This window comes from Ostrea edulis, chromosome 3, assembly GCF_947568905.1.
Source record: "Ostrea edulis chromosome 3, xbOstEdul1.1, whole genome shotgun sequence".
NCBI lineage: Eukaryota > Metazoa > Mollusca > Bivalvia > Ostreida > Ostreidae > Ostrea > Ostrea edulis.
Window position 1 is genome coordinate 97,735,960 of NC_079166.1, and position 20,149 is coordinate 97,756,108.

Below are 20,149 nucleotides of genomic sequence, written 5' to 3' on the forward strand. Positions count from 1 at the left end.
CAGTTTATTGAGGTCTTTCGTGTCGTATCCAGAAATGGGCCAATGGGTCTCATGGCTCACCTGAACAGTTGGGTTATTGTTGCAATCTATAACATTTTAGTCAAGAAACTTTTAATGAGACATCAAGAAAAAGGCCCACGGGCCTTATGACTCGCCTTAACAATGTGATAAATGTCGCAATCAATAACTTTTCTCGCAAGAAAATTTTGATAGGACATGTAGAGCAAAATTTGCTCAGTTTTGCAAGATATATTTAGAATGATATATATAATTTAAAAAAAATAGGCCTCCGGGCGACATGACTCACCTGATCAGTCGAATTTGTATCGCAGTAAATAACATTATTAACTTTTTTCTCGAAAAAAGGCTGACCTCTTTAATTAGTGGCCGAGAGGGGCAGAGAGTCTTTAATTTATAACACTTAAATGATTAATATTTGTAAAACATTACTGAAGCTAAATTGTACGTTTAGACAATATATTTGTATCATTATTTATGAACGAAAATCTCAGTCAAATTCTTATCTCATTACATCTAAAATTGGACGGAAGACCCACTCGTTGCTCGCAACGAGATCGCATCTAGTTAAGGTCTTCCGTCTCCTGCGGAAGACCTTACTATTATTGTTCGCGTTCTTCTTCTTCATTATTATTATTATTTTTATTATTATTATTATTATTATTTTCCTTGGTAGTACACGCGTTTTTCTCAGCCATTTCTCGATCGATTTTCACGAAATTTTAGGGAAAGATGTCTTTTGGTGACGAGACTTTGCTTGCAAAATTTCGTGCTTGACGTCACTTCCGGTCAGGAGTTATCTCTCTTTTAGTGACTTTTTGAAGGGCCTTGTTGTCCACACATCTCCTCCGTTAGTTTTGAAGCTAGAGTCTTGAAATTTCTACACAAGATAGAGTAAACATTTTAGAAGATTTGTGGGGGATTCGATTTTACCGGAGGCGATTTGCCTAAAAGCTCGCCAGGACCTGAAAAAATGGATGCCAAAATTTTTCGCTGATTTCGGCGATTTTTGACCTTTGATCTCCAATATCTTTTTTCTTGCAAATATTTTGTTAAGACATGTAGAACAAAAGTTGTGCACATTTACGAGATCTTTTCGAAAATATCAAGATTTAGGGGCTAGCCCCTTGAATTAGGGATCTAGAAGGGCTCAAAGTCTAGATCAAATATCTCAAAAATCGTTAATATTTTGGTATATGTCAAAGAACAAAAAATGTTCATCTCAACAATCCAAATCTATTCATATAAAAATTTTGGTCATATGTTACGTAATAAGGGATTTTAAGGGCCAAAACCATACATTTTTTACCCCTTGTATCTCGAAAACGACAAATATTTTGAAAAGCAATAAAGAACAAAAGTTGTTCAGAATGATGATCTGAACAATATGCATATTTCGTTTTTACCCTATGTGGCCCCGTTAGGGAGCTACAGTTTGGCCCCTAAAAATTACTTCTAGAAATAACTCGAGAACGGTAAAGAATTTCTAAATACTTGTTGAACAAAAAATGTTTGAAATGTCATGACCTTTCTTACGATATCAAGCAAAAGGGGCTGACCCTTTAAATTAGGGGCCCAGAAGGGTCCAAAGGTTTATGAGAATATCTCAGAAACTATTAATATTTTGTAATAAGTCATTGAAGCGGAAATGTTCATCTAAACGAGCTTGTTCTTATCAAATCAAAAAGTAGGTCATATGTTACGTAATAAGGGATTTTAAGGGCCAAAATCATAAATAATTGACGCCTCATATCTTGAAAACGACAAATATTTGAAAAGCATTATTGAACAAAAGTTGTTCAGAATGATAATCTAAACAATATGTACATTTCGTTTTTTCCCTATGTGGCCCCGTTAGGGAGCTACAGTTTGGCCCCTAAATATTTCTTGTAGAGATAACTCGAGAACGGTAAAGAATTTCTAAATACTTGTTGAGCAAAAAATGTTTAAAATGACAAGGCCTTTCTTACGATATCAAGCAAAACGGGCTGGCCCTTTAAATTAGGGGTTCAGAAGGGTCCAAATATTTTTGAGAATATCTCAGAAACTATTAATATTTTATAATAAGTTGTAGAAGCGGAAATGTTCATCTCAACGAGCTTGATCTTATCAAATCAAAAAGTAGGTCATATGTTACGTAATTAGAGATTTTAAGGGTCAAAATCGTAAATATTTGACGCCTCATATCTTTAAAACGACATATTTTTTGAAAAGCATTATTGAACAAAAGTTGTTCAATGTGTCATAACCTATCGATCAATATCAAAAAATGGGTCTGTGGGCCTCATGGCTCGCCTGTAGAGTCGATTTTTGTCGATATCAGTCGATTTCAAAAACTTGTAACTGGTAAATATTTTGTAAGGACATATTGAACAAAAGTTGTTCAGTTTATCGAGATCTATCGATTGATATCAAGAAATAGGCCTATGGTCCTAATGGCTCGCCTGTAGAGTCGATTTTTTGTCGATATCGGTCGATCTCAATAACTTTTTACAGGTAAATATTTTGTAAAGACATATAGAACTAAAGTTGTTGAGTCTATAGAGGGCTAACAAATGACATCAAGAAATAGGCCCGCGGGCCTTATGGCTCGCCTGGAGAGTCGAATTTCAAACGAATTTCACCGCAACTTTGCTTCAGAAGCTTATGATATGAAAAATTGATTATATCTAAAGTGTCTTAAAGTCGGAAACTAAATTGGGACTCATTTGTCTTTTTCTTTTTTCTTTCTCCGAGTGCCTCAACAAATCGGACGGAAGACCTACTCGTTGCTCGCAACGAGATCGTGTCTAGTTATTATTATTATTCTTTTTTTTTCTCCTTACCGATTTTTGTGCAGAAGATTTCTCGGAGATGGCTGGATCGATTTGCTTCAAATTTTCAGGATTGATGCGTTGCCATTTGAAGTTTGTACCGCCGTTTTAATTTTTAAAAAATCACTTCCGGTTGGAAGTTATCCCCCTTTTATCGATTTTCAGATGACCATTTTGTCCAGACAAAAACTCAAAAACGATAAAGGCTAGAGTGCTGAAATTTTCAGTGATGTTAGACGACATGTTGTAGTTGTGCACCTGGGTTTTAAAAATTTCCGAATGTGCCTAGTATGGAAGCTCGGTAGGGGTTGAAAATGGAGTTTTAAAAAGTGTCCAATTTTTTTCCACGTTTTGAATCATAACTTTTTACTCGTAAATATTTTGTTTAGACATATATAACAAAAGTTGTACAGTTTATTGAGATCTTTCGTGCCATATCAAGAAATGGGCCCATGGGCCTCATGGCTCGCCTGAACCATTGAATTTCTGTTACAAAGATTAACTTTTTTCTCACGAAATTTTTGATAAGACATGTAGAATAAAAGTTGTTCAGTTTTGCAAGTTCTATCTAATGATATCTAAAAATAGGCCTCCGGGCGTCATGGCTCGCCTGAACAGTCGAATTTGTATCGCAATTAATAACATTAATAACTTTTTCCTCGAGAAACTTTTGACAAGACATGTAGAACAAAAGTTGTTCAGTTTCGCAAGCGTTAACTAACGATGTTAAGAAATAGGCTTGCAGGTCTCATGGCTCACCTGAACAGTTGGGTTATTGTTGCAATCTATAATACTTTTGTCAAGAAACTTTTGATAAGACATCTAGAACAAAAGTTGTTCAGATTTGCAAGATCTTTCGAACAACATTATGAAAAAGGCCAGCGGGCCTCATGGCTTGCCTGAAGAGTTTGATTAGTGTCACAATCAATAACTTTTTTTCTAGAGAAACTTTTGATAAGACATGTAGAACAAAAGTTGTTCAGTTTCGCAAGCGTTAACTAACGATGTTAAGAAATAGGCCTGCGGGTCTCATGGCTCACCTGAACAGTTGGATTATTGTTGCAATCTATAACATTTTTGTCAAGAAACTTTTAATAAGACATCTAGAACAAAAGTTGTTCAGTTTTGCAAGATCTTTCCAACAACATCACGAAAAAGGCGAACGGACCTCATGGCTCGCCTGAACAGTTTGTTAGTGTCACAATTACTAACTTTTTTCTCGAGAATCTTTTGATAAGACATGTGGAACAAAAGTTGTTCAGTTTTGCAAGATCTTTCGAACGATATCAAGAGAAAGGCCCACGGGCCTTATGACTCGTCTTAACAGTCTGATAAATGTCGCATAACTTTATACTCGTAAATATTTTGTTTAGACATATATATCAAAAGTTGTACAGTTTATTGAGGTCTTTCGTGCCGTATCCAGGAATGGGCCAATGGGCCTCATGGCTCGCCTGAACCATTGGATTTCTGTTACAATGATTAACTTTTTCCTCACGAAACTTTGATAAAACATGTAGAATAAAAGTTGTTCAGTTTTGCAAGTTCTATCTAATGATATAAAAAAGGGCCTCCGTGCGTCATGGCTCGCCTGAACAGTGGAATTTGTATCACAATTAATAACATTAATAACTTTTTTCTCGACAAACTTTTGACAAGACATGTAGAACAAAAGTTATTCAGTTTCGCAAACGTTAACTAACGATGTTAAGAAATAGGCCTGCGGGTCTCATGGCTCACCTGAACAGTTGGGTTATTGTTGCAATCTATAACATTTTAGTCAAGAAACTTTTAATGAGACATCAAGAAAAAGGCCCACGGGCCTTATGACTCGCCTTAACAATTTGATAAATGTTGCAATGAATAACTTTTTTCTCAAGAAAATTTTGATAGGACATGTAGAGCAAAATTTGTTCAGTTTTGCGAGATATATCTAGAATGATATATATATATATATATATAATAGGCCTCCGGGCGACATGACTCGCCTGATCAGTCGAATTTGTATCGCAGTAAATAACATTATTAACTTTTTTCTCGAAAAAAGGCTGACCTCTTTAATTAGTGGCCGAGAGGGGCAGAGAGTCTTTAATTTATAACACTTAAATGATTAATATTTATAAAACATTACTGAAGCTAAATTGTACGTTTAGACAATATATTTGTATCATTATTTATGAACGAAAATCTCAGTCAAATTCTTATCTCATCACATCTAAAATTGGACGGAAGACCCACTAGTTGCTCGCAACGAGATCGCATCTAGTTATTATTATTATTTTTTTTCCCCTTTCGTCTCCGAGACCGTTGGATGGATTTTCCTGAAACTTTCACAGATTATAGGGAACGATGGTACCTCGAGGAATTTTTTTCATTTTTTCAAAATTCACTTCCGTTCGTCAGATACGTCCGATTTTCCAGTTTTTGAAAGAAACTTTGTCCGGGGGTAAACTTGAAAACCACTAAAGATAATCGAATGAAACTTTCAGGGATGATAGATCTATTTTCTCTATGGTGCATGCACGTAATTTTTTTTGTCACCGTCACTTCCGGTCGTCACCGGAAGTGATCAAATAAATCATCAATTTCAAACTTTTTTCTTTTAAATTGAAACCTACTTTGGTTTACTATATCTCGTTCTAATTCTCAAAAAATGTTGACCCCACCGGAAGTTGAATCTCCAACTTCCGGTTATATCAAAGAAAGACTATTCATTCTCTCATTTTTCAGTGCCATAAATCTCGGTCATGAAACTAGTTGATGAGTTGAGTTTTACATATATTATAGTCACTATAAATGTCTAGAGTAACGTCAAATATTTTTGTAAAATTCACTTCCGGTCGGCAAATACGGCTTATGAGCTGTTTTCGTTGTCAATCGTTTTTCTCAGAAACGGTAAAAGATAGAGTCACCAAAATTTCAGAGTTAATAGATCTCACTTTGTAGAGGTGCAGTAGGGGGATAAGAATGTCGGCCGTCACTTCCGGTCGTCACCGGAAGTGATTTATAAATCATAAATTTCAAACTTTTTTCTTTCAAATTGAAACCTATATCTGTTTATTAGGTCTCGTTCTAATTCTCAAAAACTATTGACCCCACCGGAAGTTGAATCTCCAACTTCCGGTTATATGAAAGAAAAACTATTCATTCTCTCATTTTTCAGTGCCATAAATCTCGGTCATAAAACAAGTTAGTGATTTGAATTTTACATATGTTATAGACATTATAAATGTCTAGTGTAAATTTAAATATTTTTGTAAAATTCACTTCCGGTCGTGAGATATGGGGTGGACATATTGAAACCTTGTTTTTTCAGTTTCTCAATAATGAATATAGATAGACGCTTGAAACTTGTCGAGTTGATCAACTAGCATTAGTCCATTGTACACATACATTCAATTTTTTCGTCCGTCACTTCCGGTCTATACCGGAAGTATTTGAAAAATGTCGATTTTCCGATTTCTTCGAGTGATTTCTCAGAGATGGTGGATAGATTTTCTTGAAATTTTCAGGAATAATGTCTTATGAAAGGACCTTCCTATAATTATTTTTGTTTTTACAAAATTCACTTCCGGTCCGAAAATATGGCCGATTTTCTGTTTCTCAAAAGGAATTTTGTCCAGCATTTTTCTTGGAAAAGGTAAAATATAGGTTCATCAATTATTCAGGAATTATAAATCTCCGTTTGCAGTCGTGCAGTAGAGGGTTGAACATGTCGACCGTCACTTCCTGTCGTCACCGGAAGTGATTGAAAGAATCGCAAATTTCAAACTTTTTCTTGTAAATTGAAACCTATACTAGTTTATTAAGTCTCTTTGAAAGTGTCAAAAGAATATTGACTCCGTTGGTAGTCAAAACAACTACTTCCGGTTTCTTGATAAAATACCTTTTTACTTTTCATCTCTTTGTCACCATAAATCTCGCGTATATTTGAAGTCTTTCATATGATTTTCACATGTCATAATAAAAGTATCAACTTCTAGAGTTTGGATCATTTTGTTTTTCAAAATTGACTTCCGGTCGGTAGTAACCTACTACTTTTTCTTTCTTTAGTCTACTTCTTTTTGTTGAGAACTCTTTCAGATAGAGACTTGAAATTTTCAGGGAATATAGACAGTAAAGAGTGGCTGTCATTTATAGGAAAACGCATCATAAAAGTACTTCCGGTCATCACCGGAAGTTACGAGAAATGAGTAAAAAATTCGATAATACATTTCTCATTCATTGTTAAGGCACATTTTCTGATATATTTAAATGGTTTTCGTAGGAACAGAAAGCTCTTTACCGGAAGTGATCTAACGGAAGACCTACTCATTACTAGTAATGAGTTTCTAGTTATTAAGGTCTTCCGTCTCCTGCGGAAGACCTTACTATTATTGTTCGCGTTCTTCTTCTTCATTATTATTATTATTATTATTATTATTATTTTCCTTGGTAGTACACGCGTTTTTCTCAGCCATTTCTCGATCGATTTTCACCAAATTTTCAGGAAAGATGTCTTTTGGTGACGAGACTTTGCTTGCAAAATTTCGTGCTTGACGTCACTTCCGGTCAGGAGTTCTCTCTCTTTTAGTGACTTTTTGAAGGGCCTTGTTGTCCACGCATCTCCTCCGTTAGTTTTGAAGCTAGAGTCTTGAAATTTCTACACAAGATAGAGTAAACATTTTAGAAGATTTGTGGGGGATTCAATTTTACCGGAGGCGATTTGCCTAAACGCTCGCCTGGACCTGAAAAAATGGATGCCAAAATTCTTCGCCGATTTCGGCGATTTTTGACCTTTGATCTCCAATATCTTTTTTCTTGCAAATATTTTGTTAAGACATGTAGAACAAAAGTTGTGCACATTTACGAGATCTTTTCGAAAATATCAAGATTTAGGGGCTAGCCCCTTCAATTAGGGATCTAGAAGGGCTCAAAGTCTAGATCAAATATCTCAAAAATCGTTAATATTTTGGTATAAGTCAAAGAACAAAAAATGTTCATCTTAACAATCCAAATCTATTCATATAAAAATTTAGGTCATATGTTACGTAATAAGGGATTTTAAGGGCCCAAACCATACATTTTTTACCCCTTGTATCTCGAAAACGACAAATATTTTGAAAAGCAATAAAGAACAAAAGTTGTTCAGAATGATGATCTGAACAATATGCATATTTCGTTTTTACCCTATGTGGCCCCGTTAGGGAGCTACAGTTTGGTCCCTAAAAATTACTTCTAGAAATAACTCGAGAACGGTCAAGAATCTCTAAATACTTGTTGAACAAAAAATGTTTGAAATGTCATGACCTTTCTTACGATATCAAGCAAAAGGGGCTGACCCTTTAAATTAGGGGCCCAGAAGGGTCCAAAGGTTTATGAGAATATCTCAGAAACTATTAATATTTTGTAATAAGTCATTGAAGCGGAAATGTTCATCTAAACGAGCTTGTTCTTATCAAATCAAAAAGTAGGTCATATGTTACGTAATAAGGGATTTTAAGGGCCAAAATCATAAATAATTGACACCTCATATCTTGAAAACGACAAATATTTTGAAAAGCATTATTGAACAAAAGTTGTTCAGAATGATAATCTAAACAATATGTACATTTCGTTTTTTCCCTATGTGGCCCCGTTAGGGAGCTACAGTTTGGCCCCTAAATATTTCTTGTAGCGATAACTCGAGAACGGTAAAGAATTTCTAAATACTTGTTGAGCCAAAAATGTTTAAAATGACAAGGCCTTTCTTACGATATCAAGCAAAACGGGCTGGCCCTTTAAATTAGGGGTTCAGAAGGGTCCAAATGTTTTTGAGAATATCTCAGAAACTATTAATATTTTATAAGAAGTTGTAGAAGCGGAAATGTTCATCTCAACGAGCTTGATCTTATCAAATCAAAAAGTAGGTCATATGTTACGTAATTAGAGATTTTAAGGGCCAAAATCGTAAATATTTGACGCCTCATATCTTTAAAACGACATATTTTTTGAAAAGCATTATTGAACAAAAGTTGTTCAATGTGTCATAACCTATCGATCAATATCAAAAATGGGTCTGTGGGCCTCATGGCTCGCCTGTAGAGTCGATTTTTGTCGATATCAGTCGATTTCAAAAACTTGTAACTGGTAAATATTTTGTAAGGACATATTGAACAAAAGTTGTTCAGTTTATCGAGATCTATCGATTGATATCAAGAAATAGGCCTCTGGTCCTAATGGCTCGCCTGTAGAGTCGATTTTTTGTCGATATCGGTCGATCTCAATAACTTTTTACAGGTAAATATTTTGTAAAGACATATAGAACTAAAGTTGTTGAGTCTATAGAGGGCTAACAAATAACATCAAGAAATAGGCCCGCGGGCCTTATGGCTCGCCTGGAGAGTCGAATTTCAAACGAATTTCACCGCAACTTTGCTTCAGAAGCTTATGATATGAAAAATTGATTATATCTAAAGTGTCTTAAAGTCGGAAACTAAATTGGGACTCATTTGTGTTTTTTTTTTTTTTTTTAACTCCGAGTGCATCAACAAATCGGACGGAAGACCTACTCGTTGCTCGCAACGAGATCGTGTCTAGTTATTATTATTTTCCTTGGTAGTACACGCGTTTTTCTCAGCCATTTTTCGATCAATTTTCACGAAATTTTCAGGAAAGATGTCTTTTGGTGACGAGACTTTGCTTGCAAAATTTCGTGCTTGACGTCACTTCCGGTCAGGAGTTCTCTCTCTTTTAGTGACTTTTTGAAGGGCCTTGTTGTCCACACATCTCCTCCGTTAGTTTTGAAGCTAGAGTCTTGAAATTTCTACACAAGATAGAGTAAACATTTTAGAAGATTTGTGGGGGATTCGATTTTACCGGAGGCGATTTGCCTAAAAGCTCGCCTGGACCTGAAAAAATGGATGCCAAAATTTTTCGCTGATTTCGGCGATTTTTGACCTTTGATCTCCAATATCTTTTTTCTTGCAAATATTTTGTTAAGACATGTAGAACAAAAGTTGTGCACATTTACGAGATCTTTTCGAAAATATCAAGATTTAGGGGCTAGCCCCTTGAATTAGGGATCTATAAGGGCTCAAAGTCTAGATCAAATATCTCAAAAATCGTTAATATTTTGGTATAAGTCAAAGAACAAAATATGTTCATCTCAACAATCCAAATCTATTCATATAAAAATTTAGGTCATATGTTACGTAATAAGGGATTTTAAGGGCCAAAACCATAAATTTTTTACCCCTTGTATCTCGAAAACGACAAATATTTTGAAAAGCAATAAAGAACAAAAGTTGTTCAGAATGATGATCTGAACAATGTGCATATTTCGTTTTTACCCTATGTGGCCCCGTTAGGGAGCTACAGTTTGGCCCCTAAAAATTACTTCTAGAAATAACTCGAGAACGGTAAAGAATTTCTAAATACTTGTTGAACAAAAAATGTTTGAAATGTCATGACCTTTCTTACGATATCAAGCAAAAGGGGCTGACCCTTTAAATTAGGGGCCCAGAAGGGTCCAAAGGTTTATGAGAATATCTCAGAAACTATTAATATTTTGTAATAAGTCATTGAAGCGGAAATGTTCATCTAAACGAGCTTGTTCTTATCAAATCAAAAAGTAGGTCATATGTTACGTAATAAGGGATTTTAAGGGCCAAAATCATAAATAATTGACGCCTCATATCTTGAAAAGGACAAATATTTGGAAAGCATTATTGAACAAAAGTTGTTCAGAATGATAATCTAAACAATATGTACATTTCGTTTTTTCCCTATGTGGCCCCGTTAGGGAGCTACAGTTTGGCTCCTAAATATTTCTTGTAGAGATAACTCGAGAACGGTAAAGAATTTCTAAATACTTGTTGAGCAAAAAATGTTTAAAATGACAAGGCCTTTCTTACGATATCAAGCAAAACGGGCTGGCCCTTTAAATTAGGGGTTCAGAAGGGTCCAAATGTTTTTGAGAATATCTCAGAAACTATTAATATTTTATAAGAAGTTGTAGAAGCGGAAATGTTCATCTCAACGAGCTTGATCTTATCAAATCAAAAAGTAGGTCATATGTTACGTAATTAGAGATTTTAAGGGCCAAAATCGTAAATATTTGACGCCTCATATCTTTAAAACGACATATTTTTTGAAAAGCATTATTCAACAAAAGTTGTTCAATGTGTCATAACCTATCGATCAATATCAAAAAATGGGTCTGTGGGCCTCATGGCTCGCCTGTAGAGTCGATTTTTGTCGATATCAGTCGATTTCAAAAACTTGTAACTGGTAAATATTTTGTAAGGACATATTGAACAAAGGTTGTTCAGTTTATCGAGATCTATCGATTGATATCAAGAAATAGGCCTATGGTCCTAATGGCTCGCCTGTAGAGTCGATTTTTTGTCGATATTGGTCGATCTCAATAACTTTTTACAGGTAAATATTTTGTAAAGACATTTTGAACTAAAGTTGTTGAGTCTATAGAGGGCTAACAAATGACATCAAGAAATAGGCCCGCGGGCCTTATGGCTCGCCTGGAGAGTCGAATTTCAAACGAATTTCACCGCAACTTTGCTTCAGAAGCTTATGATATGAAAAATTGATTATATCTAAAGTGTCTTAAAGTCGGAAACTAAATTGGGACTCATTTGTCTTTTTTTTTTTTTTTAACTCCGAGTGCATCAACAAATCGGACGGAAGACCTACTCGTTGCTTGCAACGAGATCGTGTCTAGTTATTATTATTATTCTTTCTTTCTTCTTGGGACTTTTTTGTCCACGAGTGTTCTCAGAAACTACTCAAGGGATCAATATGAAACCTTTTTAGGATGATAGTATAGCATATGTAGATGTGCGGAACGAATGTCATTTTGTCTGAAAATACATGCATGTGCATGCACGTGCATTGGATTTTTTGTTTACAAACTTTGGAATCAGTCTAACTTTTTTATTTTTCAATGAAATCGTTTCCTATTTATATCGTAGATATAACTTGCGACCCTTAACTGTTTGGCATCGTAAAAATTTCAATTCTGCACGCGCATGCACGTGTGCTTCAATTTGATTGGATAATATAAAACCGTTCATAACATTCCTGCTAATTAAGGAAATTTAATGATATTTACAGGATAGGTAGACATGCCATATATCTACAGATTGGTGTAATAAAAATTGCAAACGTGCATGCGCACGCACGTGCACTGTCTTTTGAAGGTTCAATTCTTTCAATGACCATAACTTTTTTGTTTTTTGACAAAATCTTTTCAAACTTGTATTGTATATGTATCTTGATATTCTTAACAAAAGTGTACAGTCATAATTACCATCCAGCACGTGCATACACGTGTGCTAAATTCTGATTGGACGATTTTCAAATCGCCATAACTTTCTTATAAATGATTGAAACAATATGAAATTTATACTGTAAGTATATCTATCAAATGTCTATTGAATGACATTAACATTGATGCCGAGTCATACTCACGTGCCCGTGTATGCACGTGCATATCTTTCTTTCATTTTTCGGGTACTAAAATGGTCATAACTATTGAATTAAAAACTGAAATGAATTCAAATTTACCCTGAGGATCTATGATATGAATGTCTATGAAATGGTGTCAACAAATTTTCCATTATCAAAATCGCGTGCGCGTGAATGCGCGTGCATTGTAATTTTTGACATCTAAATTTAAGAATTGGTATATAACATTTTGAGATTGCAATGAATAGGTTTGAAAATTAGGTTGCAGGTATGTTTTGGGCCTCTCAATTTATTAATAGTGTCAAAATCACTTCCCTGGACGTGCATGCACATGAGCTAAATTCTGATTGGACGATTTTGATATCCCAATAACTTTCTTATGAGTGAAGCAATCGATACCAAATTCATATAGTAAATATATTGTTCAAACGTCTATTGAATAGCATCAACAAAATTGCTGTGTGGTACTCACGCGCACGTGTATGCACGTGCATTGATTTCGGTCTTTCTAGTTTTGAGTTGCCGTTAATTTCTCGTTTTTCATTGAACAGTTGTGAAACTTCTCTTGTACTCATATAGTAAGACTTCTAATGTATCGAGATGATCGAATTATTTATATGCACATGCATGCACGAACGTGCATGTGCACAAAACTCTCAGATCTTTATAACTGATTTGAACTAGTATGAAATGGACTGAACGTTATAAGATAGTTATATATTCACATGCTACACAGTTTGCAATGGCCAAAACAACTTGTACTGAAATAAATGTCACCACTTACTAGATGGGGGAATGTTTGGGGAACATCTGTAACGGTCCCCGTTACAATAAGTACTAGTTACTATTGATTTATATTTTGGCACCTTTTACTTAGAGGAAATTTATTAACAGCATAAAAGTGTTCAACAGGATTTATAGAGATGTAGAGGGGCATACAGTTATAACAACACTGAATGATTGCATATGACTTAAGGACTCTATTTGTCCACCAAAATAAACATTCATGACTTGAGATGTTTAATGTACTGTCCCAATGACTGCAATATTAGAGACGAATTACGGGAAATAAAAAATTAGTGTTTCTTTTGAAGTTTAAGATTTAGAGTTTTATGAAGACCCAGAAAGCTGTTTATATCATGCACAGTCCTGTTTAGAATACCATTACTTGTCACAAGAAGAATTGAATGACAGTCGTGGGTGTCAGAATACCATTACTTGTCACAAGAAGAATTGAATGACTGTCGTGGGTGTCAGAATACCATTACTTAAATTGTCACAAGAAGAATTGAACGACTGTCGTGGGTGTCAGAATACCATTACTTGTCACAAGAAGAATTGAATGACAGTCGTGGGTGTCAGAATACCATTACTTAAATTGTCACAAGAAGAATTGAATGACAGTCGTGGGTGTCAGAATACCATTACTTAAATTGTCACAAGAAGAATTGAACGACTGTCGTGGGTGTCAGAATACCATTACTTGTCACAAGAAGAATTGAATGACAGTCGTGGGTGTCAGAATACCATTACTTAAATTGTCACAAGAAGAATTGAATGACAGTCGTGGGTGTCAGAATACCATTACTTAAATTGTCACAAGAAGAATTGAACGACTGTCGTGGGTGTCAGAATACCATTACTTGTCACAAGAAGAATTGAATGACTGTCGTGGGTGTCAGAATACCATTACTTAAATTGTCACAAGAAGAATTGAATGACTGTCGTGGGTGTCAGAATATCATTACTTGTCACAAGAAGAATTGAATGACAGTCGTGGGTGTCAGAATACCATTAATTCTTACAAGAAGAATTGAATGACAGTCGTGGGTGTCAGAATACCATTAATTCTTACAAGAAGAATTGAATGACAGTCGTGGGTGTTGATTTTGAGCATTTATGTTTCTGTTGACAGCCGGAGAGGAGGAGATGAATGCCTTAGGGATTGGATCCCTTGTTACTAATGTTCTGAAGAAGTCGCCCAATCTAAAATTATCCTCTCTCAACTCCATGTTCAACATCCAGGAGGTACGTAGTGCAATAGTACTTCTAATATACACTCGTCCCTTGTAGTGCAATAGTACTTCAAATATACACCCGTCCCTCATAGTGCAATAGTACTTCTAATATACACTCATCTCTCGTAGTGCAATAGTACTTCTAATATACACCCATCCCTCATAGTGCAATAGTACTTCTAATATACACTCATCTCTCGTAGTGCAATAGTACTTCTAATATACACCCGTCCCTCATAGTGCAATAGTACTTCTAATATACACTCATACCTCGTAGTGCAATAGTACTTCTAATATACACCCGTCCCTCATAGTGCAATAGTACATCTAATATACACTCATACCTCGTAGTGCAATAGTGCTTCTAATATACACCCGTCCCTCATAGTGCAATAGTACATATAATATACACTCATCCCTCGTAGTAGATTCTAATATACTATAAACCAACTTTTAATTTGCGGCTACTGTATTTCGTGATTAACCTGTGGTAAACTGGTTCATAGCAAGTAATTGTCATGGCTGAGCACTTTTCCAGCCTATGACAGACATTTAAGGACGGGTTCATGACGAGAATTATTTGCGACGATGAGATTCTAGCGAATCTTGCAAAATTTTCTTGCACGCGAATAAAAGTTGGTCTACAGTACACCAATACCTTGTAGTGTTTGTTAGTCTAAATTTCAATCCATCAAAAATCCTGTCAGTACCACTTTAATACATTTACAGTCCATGGACAAGTACAGGTTTGTTCAAAGATAAGCTCTATATTTTCTACATATTTTTACATGTAAGGATCATAATAAGGGAATTATACACTGAAGACAAGTGTGTTTTATGTGACAATGTTTTATTTTGTCGTAACTTTTCATCAGAAATCCTAGGATGAATAAGACAATACCTCTTATGAAATTAACAGGTAAATGAATTAAAAGAAAATTATATTTCATATTTACTGATACAAGAAAAATGCCAAATATTCATGGGACATATTGCAATGAAAGCTGCTTTTGTACACAATTATCAATTATCAAAAAAATCAGCTCCTCAACCCACTCCTTGTGTACTGACAGTATTTTTAAAAAGGAGCGGATCCGATAAATTAAGGAGTGTATCTGGGACAATGTTAAATAAAGGAGCAGATCCAGGACAATGTTAAATAAAGGAGCGGATCCAAGATAATGTTAAATAAAGGAGCTGATCCAAGACAATGTTAAATAAAGGGGTGCATCTGGGAGCTGGTTTTAATCAGATTGATTCCATTACATTCCAAAAAACATTGCAATTTGACGTTACAAAAATTGTATTAATATTTTAGAACTAATAAACAGATTTCAGTTAGCTGTTGTGTATTCAGTAAAGGTTTTTAACTTTTAAACTGCATGAAAATATTTAAACGTAGCTCAGAAAATGACGTGCCATCTTATTCTCTTATAAACATAATTGGCAAAAGTTATGTCCCTTATCAGCACAGTCCCCCTTGTTGATCGAGCAGTTACTTCATAGAGCTCTGAACAAAAGCGTTTTCATTTCCGACCAATTCCAAGGGCACTTATATTCTCCTTGTCAACAAAGCTAGAAAGGAGGGGTGGGGTAGTTGTGTTATTTAAAGTGATGAGTTGTGTAACATTTATCTCCCTCACTGTGTGCCTGTCTCTCTCTCTCTCTGTCTCTCTCTTTCTTTGTCTCTCTCTTTCTCTCTCTCTGTTAAATGTTTTATTTAATCAATATCTCACGGTTTGATTATGCTATATAAATAATATCTCACGGTTTGATTATGCTATGTGATCAATATCTCACGGTTTGATTATGCTATATGATCAATATCTCATGGTTTGATTATGCTATATGATCAATATCTCATGGTTTGATTATGCTATATAAATAATATCTCACGGTTTGATTATGCTATATGATCAATATCTCATGGTTTGATTATGCTATATAAATAATATCTCACGGTTTGATTATGCTATATGATCAATATCTCATGGTTTGATTATGCTATATAAATAATATCTCACGGTTTGATTATGCTATATAATCAATATCTCATGGTTTGATTATGCTATATAAATAATATCTCACGGTTTGATTATGCTATATGATCAATATCTCATGGTTTGATTATGCTATATAATCAATATCTCACAGTTTGATTATGCTATATACTTGTATATTGATCAACAGAACAACTTGTGGAAGCTTGGTGCAAATTTGGAGGAGACTTTTGGAATTGACATCACAAAGTGTTTGGATATTCTTCAAAGAGCAGGCCTGCATTCGTTAGGTATGTACATAGACAAACTTTTAAATTAGGCCTGCATTCGTTAGGTATGTATATAAACAAACTTTTAGAGCAGGCCTGCATTCGTTAGGTATGTACATAAACAAACTTTTAGAGCAGGCCTGCATTCGTTAGGTATGTACATAAACAAACTTTTAGAGCAGGCCTGCATTCGTTAGGTATGTACATAAACAAACTTTTAGAGCAGGCCTGCATTCGTTAGGTATGTACATAAACAAACTTATAGAGCAGGCCTGCATTCGTTAGGTATGTACATAAACAAACTTTTAGAGCAGGCCTGCATTCGTTAGGTATGTACATAAACAAACTTTTAGAGCAGGCCTGCATTCGTTAGGTATGTACATAAACAAACTTTTAGAGCAGGCCTGCATTCGTTAGGTATGTACATAAACAAACTTTTAGAGCAGGCCTGCATTCGTTAGGTATGTACATAAACAAACTTTTAGAGCAGGCCTGCATTCGTTAGGTATGTACATAAACAAACTTTTAGAGCAGGCCTGCATTCGTTAGGTATGTACATAAACAAACTTTTAGAGCAGGCCTGCATTCGTTAGGTATGTACATAAACAAACTTTAGTTTTCAAACAATTCTATGAAGATCTTGCCTTTTGAAAATACATGGACATTTAACATTGAATATGCCAATCATTTCAATGTGCATGAGTTTGTGGGGAGGGGGGGTGGGGGTGTATGTGACCAGGATCCATGTACACATTTAATTCCAGTGAATGACAGGGATTTAATGACTGGGTTCGTGGAGCCCTTTTAACAATAAGATACTTTATGTCAGGTTATTTCGTGGAGCCCTATTCTAACAATAAGATAATTTTTATCAGGTTATTTCGTGGAGCCCTTCTAACAATAAGATAATTTATATCAGGTTATTTGGGTGTCAGGAATATTTCGTCGATTTTTTTCTTACATAATTACTCGATATACGGTACATAATTACCCGATAGACAGTACACAATTACCCGATATACGGTACATAATTACCCGATATATGGTACATAATTACCCGATATATGGTACACAATTACCCGATTCGGTACATAATTACCCGATATACGGTACACAATTACCCGATATACGGTACATAATTACCCGATATATGGTACATAATTACCTGATATAAGGTACATAATTATCCGATATTGTCAGGATTTGTGGTCTAATCTAGAAATTGGAAATACTGATAAATACAGATGCAGTAATTGAGTTGTAGCTGATGTGACTTTGTATGAATTTTTCACTGTGAATGTAAACCAGTGTTATCTTCCTTCCCTAGGTAAGAAGATCGGGGATGAAGTCCTGGAGATCATCTCGACAGCCTTAGCCCTGCTTCTCATCATGAAAATAATTGCACCAGAGTTATTCCCCTTGGACGTCTCTCATCAGTGCAACATTATTTCTGCATACATAATGGCGGAGGACAAGCTTCAGAAAATGAATGTGGATGGGAATTTACCGGAGGAGAAGCTGAAGACCTCAGTCGATGCTTACATGGAAAAGCGGCAGAAATATGACTGGGTGTGTGATATGCTGGAGTTGGGCCATAGTTGGGAGGAAGTGGCCTATAAGATGCTGGGCTACACGGCCGCTTCACCTGGAGAGGGCGCTGTTTACATTGCAGTCTAATGAATGAAGGGTTATCAAGCTTAACAAAATACATTGTACACATTGATGAATTTCAAACTGTAGTTGATGGAAAAGGAAGTCTGATATAATCATTTAATTTATTTAAGATAATTTATCTCTGTTTATTTGTGTATAGAATTTATTAATTGATTTATCAATCATGTTAATTAGTGATGTTTGTCAATCATATTAATTAGTGATAATGGTTGCTTCATTGCCTGTGATATTGGAGGAAGTTTTTGAAGCTTACAGAAAATCCATGGTGTTACATTGTATGCAAAATGCAGATATTTCACATCATTGAATTCTTTTCTTTTTTTACCATGTATTAAGTTATGTTAACCAACACAAAATATAAGTAGCCTTATTTGTTACAGATCACACTAACTCTTGTTTTAATGACAGCACACACATTTATCACTCTCCTGTTTTTAGTAAGATAGAGGTGTTTTAACTTCACCTCGCCCGATATGTGTCAGGTCACTAACTGTGTAACTAATAGTAAAACTCTTCTGGTTTTAGTAAGGTAGAGGTGTTTTAACTTTGAAATTCATTGATATCCAAGGTCGCTATCAAGTGATGTGTGTCTTTTTATGAGGCTCCACACAATCTGACCTTAGAAAAAGAAACCAATATTTAAAGTACCGACACCAACATTTGGTAGCGTGCACAGATCAACTGTTGAACCTTAATTTGTACAAGATGCTTCTTTTAATACCATAATTTCTCAATGTTTACAGAACTATAACACACCAAAGAAAACCATGCAAGATGAAAATTTAAGATATGCACAGTACTATTTTCAAATGGAAAACTTTTATAATTTACCTTGTTTGATGAAAAATTGCCATTATATTTATTTTTAAAAATCTGTTGGACCAGATCGCACTATCTGTAGAATAGCAGCATGCATTTCTTTAATGCGGTTTTTTAATATTCTTAAATTTCCCAGTAACCTTCATTTGTGTGTATAGATGTATTTACTCCTGCTAAAATTTTCAATGAAATTACATGTATAATTGCACACAAGGAAGTTCAGAATTTTGAAATTTAAAAAAAAATTAGCCAGACCTTTGGGTGACATTTAAACATGCCTGTGTCACGAGGAGACAAAATCAACTAATCTTTTGGAAAACATGGATCCATGAATTTCGCTCTCAGTCATCTTAACATTTCTAAAATACTAACCATGGAAAAGAATATGTATCCCAATTGTTTTTTAAAGATTAATCTTGATAGACTTAAGGAGGAATAACACCTTGTTTTACAATGGCTGACTTCCTTTCAAATGGACAAATTTGATGGGAAAAAAGCTAATAATAAGTTGTAAATTTACAATCTAGTTTAAATACTTGGAATATTCAATGATTTGTGTATATTTTCAGGTATTTGCTTTATACATGTCACAAAGCAATGACATGTATTCTCCACAAGTGATGATATTGTTTTCTATTTTGTACTAGAACCAGTTTAGTACTGTCACAGCACTGCTTGGCTATTATACAACTCCATAAGCCTGTCATAAGTTTTGTTAATTTACTGTATCATTAAGGGAGAAAGAGATTAATGTAATTAAAACATAAGATGATAATCAAAGTTGATTTTCAGCACTGTACCAGTTTGTTAATTTAACAGTCATGTAACCAAATATACTTCAAGAGACTATGGGAACCAACTTCATCATAAGAATTGAATTTATTATGTTACATAATTATGTCTTTTTAAAATCTAACAATTTAGTGTGAATTAATTCCTTTTCTCAATTTGGTTTTCTGAGGTACTTAATTTTTAACATTTGAGTGTTGATCTTGCATGCTATAAAATTTTAATGCATATTTCTTGCACTACATGTACAAAATGATTTATTTTGTAACACTTTAAATAGATTTCAATAAAAAACAGTTATTACA

General features: G+C 34.7%; 1 protein-coding gene across 6 annotated transcripts in view; it reads left to right on the forward strand.

Annotated features, from left to right (window-relative positions):
* LOC125677683 (protein mono-ADP-ribosyltransferase PARP4-like) overlaps positions 1-20,149 on the forward strand; it is a 162,474-nt gene extending 142,325 nt beyond the window's left edge. For all 6 annotated transcript variants that reach the window (XM_056159644.1, XM_056159648.1, XM_056159645.1 and 3 more), the window contains 3 exons: positions 14,191-14,303; positions 16,484-16,583; positions 17,890-20,149. In XM_056159644.1, the coding sequence (XP_056015619.1) occupies positions 14,191-14,303; positions 16,484-16,583; positions 17,890-18,239 (563 nt within the window). In that variant the 3' untranslated portion in view covers positions 18,240-20,149. The remainder of the gene's footprint in view (positions 1-14,190; positions 14,304-16,483; positions 16,584-17,889) is intronic.